The sequence below is a fragment of the Danio aesculapii genome, chromosome 16, assembly GCF_903798145.1.
Source record: "Danio aesculapii chromosome 16, fDanAes4.1, whole genome shotgun sequence".
Lineage (NCBI taxonomy): Eukaryota > Metazoa > Chordata > Actinopteri > Cypriniformes > Danionidae > Danio > Danio aesculapii.
In genome coordinates this window covers 12186323-12201269 of record NC_079450.1, presented here as the reverse complement: position 1 = coordinate 12201269, position 14947 = coordinate 12186323, and the positions used below count along the sequence as shown (strand labels likewise).

At 36.7% G+C, this 14947-nt stretch overlaps 1 protein-coding gene across 1 annotated transcript in view; it reads right to left on the bottom strand.

The window, feature by feature from the left end:
* rims2a (regulating synaptic membrane exocytosis 2a) overlaps positions 1-14947 on the bottom strand; it is a 290481-nt gene that overhangs the window by 145448 nt on the left and 130086 nt on the right. The window contains exons 9-10 of the mRNA XM_056475706.1: positions 3931-4050; positions 677-776 (exon numbers count right to left, since the gene is read on the bottom strand). Coding sequence (XP_056331681.1) covers positions 677-776; positions 3931-4050 — 220 coding nt within the window. The remainder of the gene's footprint in view (positions 1-676; positions 777-3930; positions 4051-14947) is intronic.

Sequence of the window (14947 nt, the reverse complement as noted above, 5' to 3'; positions counted from 1 at the left end):
AATATACACCTGGAAATGAATCATCATCAAATCACAATATTAAAATGTTTTTTTCTGAAGAATCATTAAAAAAATTAAAGACAAAAGAGTGATGATGAAGAAATATAATCAGCTATATTTAGTCACAGAAATAAATTGATATTCTAGTTATACAGTATATTGGTAAACATACTATTAGTATTCAGATTAAAGTACAATTTAAAGGCTTAACTAGCTTAATTATGTTAATTATATTAGGTTAATTAGGGAAGATATATACGACAACAGTGGCTTGTTCTGTAACCAATCCAAAAATATAGATTTTTAGGGGGGCTAATAATATTAACTTTATAAATTAATACTTTATTTTATTTAAAGCTACTTTTATAAGCCAAACCAAAAAGATTTCTCCAGAATAAAAAATATTATAAGAAATACTGTGAGATTTTCCTTACTCTGTTAAAAAGGACTTGAAAAAGAATTGGAAAAAGAATTCAAATGTCATACAAGGGCTAATTATCTCACCTTATATATTCACATAGAAAACTTAAATTATTTTAAAATCTAATAGTATGTCAGAATTATACAGTTTTTACTGTTTATTTGATCCAATAAATGCAGCTTTGGTGAGAGTAAGAGACTTTGTTCAAAAATATGGCAGGATTTTGAACAACAATGGATGAAATATTGAAAGTACCTGGTCTGAGGTGCCCAACTGTATCCGCTAAACTCCCTTTCCTTACTTTGGTAATGAACGCACAAAGTCGCCCAGACTCTGTCATCTTTCCACCAACCACCTGTAAAGGACCAAAAAACAAACAGGTTTTTGCTTTGGTACTAAAACTGTCAGAGAAATGCCAATGAAATGTCACTGGCTTTATAGCTATCATAAGCTTGTAAAGAAACTGAATTTACAATATCGAATATGTGTTTCAACCAGACAGCTGCTATTATTTTTTGCTATTTCTGCTCAGAATTTTGTTTAAAAATAAATCTGTGTATTTACGTTAAGAATATTTCAACATGGCAATGTCATTAGCCCATGAACAGTTCCTGCTTGTCGTCAATCTACTGCGGAACTCTAACAAGAGTTGAGAGTCATAACTAGGGCCAGACAGAATCTGCGAACATTTTTGGCTATTTCTGCGGGTAATTTTGAAAAAAATCTGCGGATTTATGCAGAATGATTTTAGGAGTCTCACAGCTAAAAACTTTATATATGAAATAAAAAATAATAAATGTTTAACTTTTAGTTAATGTTTACAATGCAATCAGATCCACTTAATTGCTAAACAAAGTAACTCTCTCATATAATATCTTTACTAAAAGACAGAAAATATTACTTTACATATTATATTGTAAATGAATCATGTGAACATTTTAATATTACTTTTATTATATCATAACAATATTAGTGAAATTAATTGAAAAACTGAATATATATACATTTACACAAGTAAATACATAGACTCAATGATGGGCTAAAAATCTGCGGAAATCTGCGCACAGATTCCATGTGGGCCTAGTCATAACTAATGTTAACACAGATGTCGTGACATTATTATGTGAATAAAACTTTTTGGATTCTCAGAAGCTACGGAAATTAATAATCTAAAACTGGAAATACATTAGGAACACTTATTGTTTACATCCATCAAAATGGTCTATAGGAGTATAGGGGCTGAAAACTTAACAAATAAGATATATATATATATATATATATATATATATATATATATATATATATATATATATATATATATATATATATATATATATTGTTACTTTTATTTAGGGTTTACAATCCTTTTAAAACCACTTGTAGATTAAACAAAGCTACAGTAGGTCTCATATAGCACATCCACTAAAATATTACATTACAATCTGCATCGTACACAAATCATCTAAACCTTTGCATATCATTCAATAATAGAACTAAAATAGATATAAAAAATGAATGAACATACATATTTACGCACATTTAAATATGTAAACGTACAAAATGACAGGCTCAAAAATCTAAAATCTCCAAAGAAATCTTTAAAAAACATCAGAGGTCATCAGAGAAGAGATCAACATCCCATAATACAATTCACAACCCTAAATAAACAGAAAACCCTTGTTAATAACACAATACGAAAATCCAAAATCTGTGTATTTCTGTGCACGCAGATTCAGCCAGGTCCTAGCCACGACTGATTGTGTCACGACATTAGAGTTCAGCAGTATATTCTGTTTAGAATCGAGCACAAGTGACACTTTCAAAGGATGCACGTGTTTTTTCCGTCTGTCCTTTTGAATTAACCAGTCGTCGGAAAAGGCCTGGAGGTCTGTTCCATAAACCACATGACCAAGCGCTCTTCTGTTAGCATCATACAAATCAAATCCCCACTAATGGAAGCCCAATGCAAACATACAAAGAAGATTACGAGCTGCCTGCTGGATAAAGATGGCTTTACATAATGAGTGGCATGGAGCCGAGGGCCAATGTGTGTGCGTGTGTATTCGACAAACTGCTGCTGGTAACGGATATAATGCACACGGTAGCACTGAGCTGACACACAGTCAGCCATTCAGAAAGTTCGTTATCAGTAATGATTCTCTGTTTCTCTGCACTCCGCTGAACAATCCATGCTTTAAGTGCTTTAGCAACAAATACAAGCTTCGCAATTCTGTTATCAACTCTCAAAGTGCACTGTGTTTACTTTATCATAACCATGTTGATGTACACACTGGAAAAATATCTGTAAATTAGCAGTTTTCCGTATATTCTGATTTTGATATTGAATTATTCCCTGTTTTTTTATGCTTTTGAATTGCATTATGGGACCTTGATCTTTCTTGCAACAACTTTTAACCTTGAAATGTCAGAAAAAAATGTCTTCTATTAAGATTTTTAATAGTTTAAAGGTATATATTGTCTGGGTTGGTGTTGTATATTACTGTACAAAGCCTTGGAATAAACTGCTAGTACATTTTCTGTTATTTTACAGACTGTTAAACTGTAGAGTTGAATTTTCAACATCAGGGGTCATTAGAGAAGTGATCAACATCCCATAATACAATTCACAACCATAAATAAACAGAAAACCCATGTGAATAATTTGGATATATGGATATATTTTACAGTTTACAATTTTAAAAAAAGACTTGTTTTGGCATTAATGATTTCATGAAAAATCTTTAACATCTAGGAGATATTTCCATTGCACTAGATTCCAGAAGTAAACATTTGTTTTGTCCATGGGGACATTTTTTAAGGTCCTGTGAAATAAAAATTATTATTTTTTTAAATTTAGTATCAGTTTGATAGCGTTCAGCTTATTGATAAGCTAGTGTGCTCCAAAACAGTGAAAAAAATTGCATTTAGAAGATATAAACATCCAAAGCTTGCAGTTTGTCGCTTAAAATAGATCAATGATTTTATAACCTCACATCAAAACTTTTCGACCAATCAAACGCTCTTTAGTATTTCACATGCCCCGTCCCCATCAAAATGCTTCTCATTTGCTTTTCATCTGATGCACTTGAGCTTAACCACTCACTCTAGCAGAGCTGTGATAAAAACTAAATCTATTGGCCTTCATTTAAAAAAGGGCGGAGCTACTTTATGTCCCGACCTGCATTCATGTTTCAGTTGAGATTAGGCCAAAGATCAAATAAAAAAAAAAAACGCATTTTAAAGCACTTAACGAGACCTTTAAGAACATTTTTAACAAATAACAATATGATGTGGGCTCAGAGGTTGTTAATTTATTGTATATTCTTTTTCTGAACTTATCTGTTAACATCAAATCAACAATGGGGGATATGCACACAGACTTTAGCCAGCCAGCAGGACGTTGTCTTTGTTGCACTTTGGTGGTTGGTAAATGCTTCATAAACAAGGTTTGATTTTGAATGAATGATTGTTAATGAAAGTGTCCACACACGTAAGACCACGTAACTCACTTTGAGTCCCAGAAGAGCTCCGGAGTCGCGGGGAACGCTGCCGTCCTTCATGCGCTTGTTGAGCAGGATCCTGCCGATGAGCCGATCTCCGTCTTTGGAGGGCTGCCATGTGACTGGGTGCTGTCAGGTCAAAAAATAAAAAATAAAACACACACACACAAACAAACACACACACACACACACACACACACACACACACACAACAAACATCATTCCAGAACACACAGAAAGCTGCCAGTGCTGGAGCGGGACGGCTGAGATGAGCTTCATCCCGTTTATCACACAAACTCTGCTGTGATCCCAGGTGTTTCATGAGGGTAAGCCAAATCAAATAATGTCTCCCGGGGGATTAAGGGATTAGATCACCCTAAAATGAAAACGCCGTCGTTATTTACTCGCGCTCAAGCTGTATGATTTTCTGTTTCCCGTGGATCACAAGTATTTGTTTTCCATATAATCAAAGTGGATGGCACTACTTAAAGGGATGGTTCACGCAAAAATGAGCATTTACTCACTCATTTGCTCATTATAAATCTTAATGAGTTTCTATCTTCTGTTGAACAAAAAAGAAGATATTTTGAAGAATGCTGAAAACCTGTCACCATTGACATCCACAGTAGGAAAAACAGATACTATGGAAGTCAATAGTTACAGGATTTCAGCATTCTTCAAAATATCTTGTGTTTAACAGAAGAAAGAAACTCAAACAGGTTTGGAATAAGTGACGGGTGAGTAAAGGATGACAGAATTAAAATTTGTGGGTGAACTATTCCTTTAATAGGAGTGGGGGGTATCAATATACCACATTATTGTAATATTTTCCTTAAGCAATATAATATTAACACTTGAGCTGCATCCCAATGCACCTACTTAAACAACGTCTTAAATGTATGTACTTTTTTTTGTGTGTAACAAGAGTAAATAAGCCTTAGGACACATTCAACATCCTCATTAATTAAGTTACGTGCCCTGTCAATCATCTCAACACATCATTCACATTTCTCTCATATTTAATTTTCTTCCATATTGAAGACGCAGTAGATTGATCAATCATAACATAAGCAAGTCTTTCATACAATTTCCACAGTTGTTTGCATAATTATGCGCCTTTATACAAGTTCACATTGTTGTCGCTGATGAAATATAATGCAGAAAACTTTTCAAGTAAGTTACAAGTTAATTAGAAGTTAACTAGATCATTCAAACGTCATGTTTGTAGTTTGTTACCACTTTTTACCTGTGTTTGTAGTTCTAATCGAACACGCAATGTATTGTGGGTAATATTTGTGGTTAAATTAAGCACGGATCTGCATTTCCAATTTGTACTAGAAATAACAGAGCGTCTGGGTAACTTTGCAATACTCATTTCAACATAAAATGATTTGGGACATACTAAGTCTATTTTCGAAGCGTATTTATGATGGATTTTATGATGGATAGTATGCAAATTGGGACACAGCAATGGACACCCATATCAATATATCATCATTTTTTTAATTATTATGTTATTTATTTGTATTATACTATTCTATTATACTTTTGGACAATATTAGAGCTATGGCAAAAAAATATTTTCGAGAAGATTATTTTAGGTTTCAGTGGTATTTGGAAGGAATTGGATGCAAGCAGAGAATGGGTTTTTGTAAACTATACAGCGCCATCTGCAGTTAAAAACGAAGTTCAGAATCCATTCAAAAGAGAATGTTAACGCACTCTGAAAATCAAAATGAAGAATCGATGCAGAATTGATTTCTCAAATGATTTTTCATCCAACACACAATGTATTGTGGCCAATATTAGCGGTTGTAGTATGCACAGATCCTTACTTCTAATTTCTACCAGAAACAGTAGACCATCCATGTAATTTTGGAATACTCATTTTAACATTCTATGATTTGGGACATACTAATTCTATTTTTAAATACTATTTAGGACAGATAGTATGCAAATTGGGACACAGCAATGGACACCCATATCAATATTCGCCATTATTCTATTATATTATGTATTTATATTATACTTTTATTATATTACTGAAAAAAATATTAGAGCTGTGGCAACAAACCAGTTAAGAAATCGATTCTGTATTGATTAAAGAATATTTTAGGTTTGAGTGGTATTTGTAAGGAATTGGATGCAAGCAGAGGATGGCTGTTTGTAAAACATACAGCACCATCTGTGGTTAAAAAGTAAGCTTAGAATCAATGCATTTGATCTGGATTTTGAAATTTTCAATAAAGGATCGATTATTTAAATGCCTTTTTGCTAAAGCTCTAACAAGTATTGTGACATTAGATTGTAGGGACACTAATAGTTACGATATGTGTTTTTCCAATGTCAAATTGTGGAGGATTATGAATTTTTAAATTCAAATGGTTGAGTAAAGTGTTTTTTAATGTTAAATGTTGAAGCTAAAATGCAAACTAGTCCATTTCCATGTGATTTTAGGTCTTTCGAAGTGAAATAACAGCTTAGCATAAACTAAAATGTCATTGTTGAGAGGTTAAATTTCTCTTAAATTTTAAGAGCGAGTAAATAATGATGACGACCTATTTTGGACAAACTATGCATTTAAATTTTCAATGAATATAATTTTGTGACTGAAGGGGTATTATAATACAATAAATCAATAGCTCAGTTTTAAATATGACACAGGACAGCCATTCAACATTGTGATCTGGGTTCAACACAAGTTCAGCTTTATGGCCATCTTCTACAACATGCTGTCAATTACCAGACAAAATAATTTTGAATTACTGGGAAAAACATACAAAAATTGCTTACGGTAGAAAAAATATAATGAAGGTCTATGGGGCAAGGCATTCCAGATGGTTTATAAGCTGAAACGTAAAGCTTGCATTTTTGCCAAAGCGCTTATATTACTTATTTTCTACAAATTGGCTGTTTTTTGAGCTATAAAGTCGTCTAAACTGTCCTTTAGTGATGAGATGACATTTTGAGAGATTTGCTTGTGCTAGTGATGTTATTCAAAGTTTGCACGCTGCATTTAACATGATTGCACGTGATAAAATAAAAAGTCATTTTTCACACTAATTACACACCGTGGTCAGCATATATAAGTTCACCCCTCACAAATCTATCTTTTAAAATCATATTTTTAAAAGGAAGCTGTACAATTTTTTATTTGTGCATATACATTAGATTAGTAAGTGCTGAAGCCGAATCTGGAGCTTATGCAACAACATAATTTACGATAATGGTCCAAAACCAGTACACCCAAATTTATTTGGTATAGAAATACAAATTTTAAGAAGAGGAAAATTCAAGCCAAGCAAAAAAATGTAAAAATTTACTTGAAATGTTGTAGTTTGTAATTTATTTTGTAATATTTTGCTTGAATTTAATTCTATTATCTTTCAATTTCTAAATATGTTTGGTGACTAAAATATTATTTTAATAAATATATCTGTTTAATAAATCTGTTTTGTTTAAATGAACTAGCCTATGTTCACAGAGAAATAGTTAAAAATATTCATTTTCAAAATGGGGTGTACTCAATTATTCTGACCACTGTATATATTACTGAAAGTCTTGAGGCTACTGTAAACAACAGTATTATATTATATTATATTATATTATATTATATTATATTATATTATATTATATTATATTATATTATATTATATTATATTATATTATTCCCATTTCCGAGTCATTTTACTTAGATGATCAGTCAAAACATTCAGTTATGATATAATAGTGATAATATTTTAACAGTTTTTTATGCTTACAGAGGCCATATCAATTAATTACAGCAAAAATTGTAACGCTGTAAAAACATTATTAAAATCTTTTTTTTTCAGCATTTTTGTTCATAAGCTTAATATTTACTAATATTGATTGAAACTAAATCAAAAATTGTAATTCCAAATAAGTTTTTAAAGGTCTTTTAAAGTTTCTTTTTAACCCAGAGTAGGATTTTTGCTCATCTTCAGTGTCCCATGATCCGTAAGAAACTATTCTAATTTGCTGATTAGGTGCTAATAAAAAAAGTAATTATTTCTACATTATTAAAATAGATCTTCTCATTATTAACATTGAAAACTGTTCAGTTGATTAATATTTTAATACTGATATTTAATACTTCTTTCATGTTTTGATGAATCTACATTTCAAAATAAAAACTAAATCTTTTTTTTAAATATACAGTGATTCCTCGCTATAACGTGGTTCACGTTTTGCGTCCTCGCAGTTTGGCTGTTTTTTAAAAATTTTTTATTTACAGCGCATCGTGTTCTGCATCCTGATTAGCTGTAGACTATTGTCAATCAATCTCCTCCATGTCTCCTGTACAGTACAGAATGCGTTCAACTTGCCAAATTAACATAAATCTTTGATCGCTAGCAGTGTGAGTTTCAACAAGGATGCAAAAAGGGTTGTACTGTCCGCAGCATGACCATCATAAAGGGGGTCACACACCGGATGCGCCACGCAGCACCATGCATTTTAGAATCGTAAACATAGATTTATATCAGTGTATGCACACCAGCGCGTGTGTGCAGTGTGCGGCTCCCAGCTACAACTCAGAACATTGTTCATATTTCTGCCGCACCACAGAGCGCCATCTAAATAGTTTCATTTGAAATAACATTGGAATGTGTGTATCCGGTGTGTGTTTCTTTCAACTTTTATGTGCGCAGCGCATCAGGTGTGCAACCCCCTTAAGGATGGAGTCTGCTTTAGTTTTGTGGATCAGTGACTGAAGGAGGGAGAAAGAACATTACGCTGGATGCCAACATTAACCTCACAAAAGCTATAAAGCTTTATGGACCATTTGCTGACAGCGATGAATGTTTGTGCATGACAACAGGTTTTGAACTTTGGTTTCATTCTATTGCTGCATCCCAATTTGCATACAATACGTCCTAAATAGCATTTGAAAATAGAGTTAGTATGTCCCAAATCATAGTATGTTAAAAAGAGTATGCAAAAGTGTCCCGAATGGTTTACTAGTTCCGGCAAAAATTCCGAGTGTAGAAGCGTCCATACTCTAATCGCTGATATCGACCACAATACATTGCGCGTTGGACAAAAATTTGAATTAGAACTACAAATGCGGGTGAAAAATTTAAATAAACTACAAACATGGCGGACACACGGGACACACTAGAGAATATTTAAATCACATTTTCAGTGTTATATTTCATCTGCAAGAACAATGTGAACTAATATCAAGATATGTTTGGACGTCTGAATGCATAATAATCCAAAGGCCTGAGGAGATTTCTCTGCATGAAAGACTCGCAAATGGCAGATTATCCTGCTGCTGCTTCTCCAACAAGGTATGAAATTAAATACGACAGAAACGCGGATGATGTGTGGATGATTGACAGGCGATCTGTTAACGAGGAAGTAGTATGTCCCAAAGCTTGCATACGCTTTTGTTACACACTCAAAAGTATAGACTTTTCCTTCACAAAAAAGGACATACTTTTTTCGGTAGGTACATACCGAATTTTCATTATTAAAATAGATCTTCTCATTATTAACATTGAAAACTGTTTCGTTGATTCATATTTTCATTGAAACCATGACACTTCTTTCATGTTTTGATGAACATAAATTCCTAAATAACAACTAACCTTTTTTTAATAGACAGTGGTTCCTAGCTATAACGTGGTTCACGTTTTGCGTCCTCGCAGGTTCGCAGATTTTTTTGGACATTTTACAGCGCATTGCGTTTTTGCATCCTGATTGGCTGTAGACTTTTGTCAATAAATCTCCACCATGTCTCCTGTACAGTACAGAATGCGTTCAGCTTGCCGAAAGACTTTTCCTTTACAAAAAAAGTACATACTTTTAGGGCGAAGAATACGTATGCAAATTGGGACACAGCATATAATACTGGACTTACTTTTCTACGAAAGTTTGAACTTTAAGAGTGTTTAAACAAGAGAGAAGAGAGTAAAAATGTTAATGCCTGTCTGAGAAAAGTTTAGATAGTGTGTAGTGAGGGGTTTTACAGCCTTAAAACATCTATAATAATTGTAAAGCTCACTACTTCGGGGATTTCGCCTATTGCGGGTTATTTTTAGAACGTAATTCCCGCGATTAACGAGGGACCACTGTACATCTTTTTATCTATATAATACATCCTTGCTAAACAAAAAAAATTTATTTATTATATGAAGTATCTTCTATAATATAAAAACTAAAAAAGTGAAGTTCGTACACAGACTTAATGGTGTCTTGAGAAAGCCTAGTCAGAAAGTTTGAAGTTGGTTTAATATATAGTTGAAGTCGTTTTTAAGTAGTTTGAAAGTTTGAGATATAACTATATAGGTTGGCATGTTTCTAATATGGATTGACATGTTTCTTGCTAGGCTGTTGATTGGGGGTTCTGAGGTGTTGCTAAGGTGTTGCTAAGTAATTGCTAGGGTGTTCTGAATGATTGCTAGGGTGTTCTGAGTGCTTTGCTAGGTGGTTGCTAAGGCATTGCTAGGATGTTTTAACTGGTTGATAAGGCGTAGCTAGGCGGTTGCTAAGGTGTTCTGAGTGTTTGCTAGGTCATTTCTATGGTGTTGCTAGGCTGTTGCTAGGGTGTTTGAGGTAGTTGTAAAGGTGTTGGTAAGTGGTTGCTAAAGTGTGGCTAGCCAGTTGCAAGCTGTTGCTATGCGGTTGCTGTGGTGTTCTGAGTGGTTCCTAAGGCGTTGCTTGGCAGTTACTAGGGTGTTCTGTGTGGTTGCTAAGGCATTGCTAGGCAGTTGCTAAGGTGTTCTATGTCATGTCTAAGTTGTTGCTAGGTGGTTGCTAAGGTGTTGCTGGGTGATTGTTCTGCATTGCTAGGTGGTTGCTTAGGCATTGCTAGATGGTTGCTAAGGTGTTGCTAGGCAGTTGCTAATGTGCTCTTGTTCATTGCCAAGGTGTTGCTCGGTGGTTGCTAGAGTGTTCTGAGTGGTTTCTATGCAGTTGCTAAGGCATTGCTAGGTGGTTGCTAATGTGTTGCTAGGCGGTTGATAGGGTGTTCTAAGTGGTTGCTCAGTCGTTGCTAGGTGGTTGCTAAGGTGTTCTAGGTCATTGCTAAGGTGTTCCTAGGGTGTTCTGAGTGGTTGATCGGCGGTTGCTAAAGCATTGCTAGGTGGTTGCTAAAGTGTTCTTAGTAGTTGCTAGGTAGTGGCTAACATAAATTAGCATGGTTCTAGTATGAATTAGCATGTTTATAACATAAATTATCATGTTATTAGCATGGTTCTAGTATGAATTAGCATGTTTCAAGTATAAACTATCATGTTGTTAGAATGAATTTAGTATGAATTGGCATGTTGCTAGTATGATTATTAAGTTGATAGTATGGATTGGTAATGTTGTTAGTATGTTCAATGTAAAGTCAATGGCAGTTTTTTATAACGGAGGTCTATGGGACCGTTGCTAGGGTGCCGTGAGTGATTGCTAGTTTTAAAATATTATGTTTACATAGTATAGCAGTAAGCAGGCTTTCTCAAACCACCATAACTGTGTTATCTCTGAATCCAGAACACTTCCAGGACTTCATAATCTCTTTTTTTTCAAATTGAAACTTATTTTTTTGAGAAAGATGATGCAGAGTTTGTGTGATTTTCTGTCTGGGACTGACATGCACCCATAACATGCTGAGAAAAGCCCCCTAGCAGCGGACGGAGACCTCCGTCACCACCACAGCCGATCCCCAGCACCACATATCCAGCAAACACAAGCCCGAACAAATAGAAGAAGAAACACAGACGTTGATGTTCAAACTGAAAGTGAGGAGAACGGCATGGAAAGACTCGCCAAACACAAACCGTGGAAGCCCATAACACGGAGAGCAAAGGAACGTGACAGTGGAAAGGGAAAAAAGAAAAACAAACTTTGTGGCAAACAAATCCTGGCTAGCCGTTTCTGAGCGAGTGAGTGAGCGAGCGAGTGTTTGAGTCTCCTGGAGAAGGGGGGGGAAAGGGAGTGAGGATTTGAACCAGTGAGGGGGTCTTGGGGCCCTAAAACGCGGCTGACGGGCCACTGTAACACACGAGGCTGAGAGGACATGCAGCTCACGGGGAAACCCACATTCTCTGAGTGCCATGACAAAAACACACAGTCACATGGTGGAGTGATTGGCTGCTACGTTCACTACTGCAGCTGCAGCTAAGAAGCAAACGGTAACAGAGCAAGCAAGAGGCTCCCCGGCTACCGGCAGAGAAGAAAGGAAATTTGAAAAACTCAGGAGAACGTTCAACTTAAGACTGGAATAGATCAGCCAAAGTTGTAGATGCTTTTGTTATATGTTTATTAAAGTTGTAGATGTTTTGTTGTTAAGGTCTTCTGAACCATCTGACTATCTCTCCAAAAGAATGTTGAAGCAAATTGATCCAGTGTAGGACTGAACTACCTAGGGGTTGTACTAGGTATTGCAGTCCAAATTCAAAACATTGGAGAGGGTTTTTTACACATTCCAGGCAGGTCAAGATATCCTCGCTGCAGTCTGTAGCACGATGACTTGCTGGACCAGGTCCAATATACAGTAGACATTGTCACGCCCTCTATGGTAACACCCATGCTACTGTGACGGTTAGGGTTGGGGGAGGTGTTGATATTAATAACTGAGATGCTTGGGTTTAGGGTTGGGGAAAGTGTAGAAGTTAATAACTGTGATGCTTGGGTTTAGGGTTGGGGAAAGTGTAGACGTTAATAACTGTGACGCTTGGGTTTAGGGTTGGGGGAGGTGTAGACGTTAATAACTGTGACGCTTGGGTTTAGGGTTGGGGAAAGTGTAGACGTTAATAACTGTGACGCTTGGGTTTAGGGTTGGGGGAGGTGTAGACGTTAATAACTGTGATGCTTGGGTTTAGGGTTGGCGGAGGTGTAGATATTAATAACTGTGACGCTTGGGTTTAGGGTTGGGGGAGGTGTAGACATTAATAACTGTGACGCTTGGGTTTAGGGTTGGCGGAGGTGTAGATATTAATAACTGTGACGCTTGGGTTTACGGTTGGGGGAGGTGTAGACGTTAATAACTGATGCTTGGGTTTAGGCTTGGGGGAGGTGTAGACGTTAATAACTGTGACGCTTAGGTTTAGGGTTGGGGGAGGTGTAGACGTTAATAACTGTGACGCTTAGGTTTAGGGTTGGGGGAGGTGTAGACGTTAATAACTGTGACGCTTGGGTTTACGGTTGGGGGAGGTGTGGACATTAATAACTGTGATGCTTGGGTTTAGGCTTGGGGGAGGTGTAGACATTAATAACTGTGATGCTTGGGTTTAGGCTTGGGGGAGGTGTAGACGTTATTAACTGTGACACTTAGGTTTAGGGTTGGGGGAGGTGTAGACGTTAATAACTGTGATGCTTGGGTTTAGGCTTGGGGGAGGTGTAGACGTTAATAACTGTGACACTTAGGTTTAGGGTTGGGGGAGGTGTAGACGTTAATAACTGTGATGCTTGGGTTTAGGGTTGGGGGAGGTGTAGACATTAATAACTGTGATGCTTGGGTTTAGGCTTGGGGGAGGTGTAGACATTAATAACTGTGACACTTAGGTTTAGGGTTGGGGGAGGTGTAGACGTTAATAACTGTGATGCTTGGGTTTAGGGTTGGGGGAGGTGTAGACATTAATAACTGTGATGCTTGGGTTTAGGCTTGGGGGAGGTGTAGACGTTAATAACTGTGACACTTAGGTTTAGGGTTGGGGGAGGTGTAGACGTTAATAACTGTGATGCTTGGGTTTAGGGTTGGGGGAGGTGTAGACATTAATAACTGTGATGCTTGGGTTTAGGGTTGGGGGAGGTGTAGACGTTAATAACTGTGATGCTTGGGTTTAGGCTTGGGGGAGGTGTAGACGTTAATAACTGTGACACTTAGGTTTAGGGTTGGGGGAGGTGTAGACGTTAATAACTGTGATGCTTGGGTTTAGGGTTGGGGGAGGTGTAGACATTAATAACTGTGATGCTTGGGTTTAGGCTTGGGGAAGGTGTAGACGTTAATAACTGTGACACTTAGGTTTAGGGTTGGGGGAGGTGTAGACGTTAATAACTGTGATGCTTGGGTTTAGGGTTGGGGTAGGTGTAGACGTTAATAACTGTGACGCTTAGGTTTACGGTTGGGGGAGGTGTAGACGTTAATAACTGTGACGCTTAGGTTTAGGGTTGGGGGAGGTGTAGATGTTAATAACTGTGACGCTTGGGTTTACGGTTGGGGGAGGTGTAGACGTTAATAACTGTGAAGCTTGGGTTTAGGGTTGGGGGAGGTGTAGACATTAATAACTGTGATGCTTAGGTTTAGGGTTGGGGGAGGTGTAGACGTTAATAACTGTGACGCTTAGGTTTAGGGTTGGGGGAGGTGTAGACGTTAATAACTGTGATGCTTGGGTTTAGGGTTGGGGGAGGTGTAGACATTAATAACTGTGATGCTTAGGTTTAGGGTTGGGGGAGGTGTAGACGTTAATAACTGTGACGCTTAGGTTTAGGGTTGGGGGAGGTGTAGATGTTAATAAATGTGACGGTTAGGTTTAGGGTTGGGGGAGGTGTAGAAGTTAATAACTGTGATGCTTGGGTTTAGGGTTGGGGGAGGTGTAGACATTAATAACCAGAGATGTATAGTAACGAAGTAGAACTACTTCACTACTGTACTTAAGTACTAAAAGGCAGTATCTGTACTTTACTGGAGTATTGTTTTTTTCTCCTACTTCCACTTTTACTTAAGTACATATTATCGATGAGTTTAATACTTTTACTCCGATAGATTTTTTATGAGCTGCATCGTTACTCGTTACTAGAGGTGTCAAAATGATCGATATCGGTTCAGTAATAGATCATAACGGGTTATTACGTACTGACGTCATTTATCTCCTATGTGCGGTGTCGCAATACTATGGCGAAGGACGGAGGCGCGAGGGCGAGTGAAGGCGGCACAGCACACAAGCCGCTATTTCACTACTACAGAGAAATGTTGTGAGACTCCATCTCTGCCTCTCTCACTTTGGACATTTGACCCGCTGGCCTGTTTGTGAGGTAACTCTCCTCTTGGCTGTTAAAGCGATACTTGTGGATC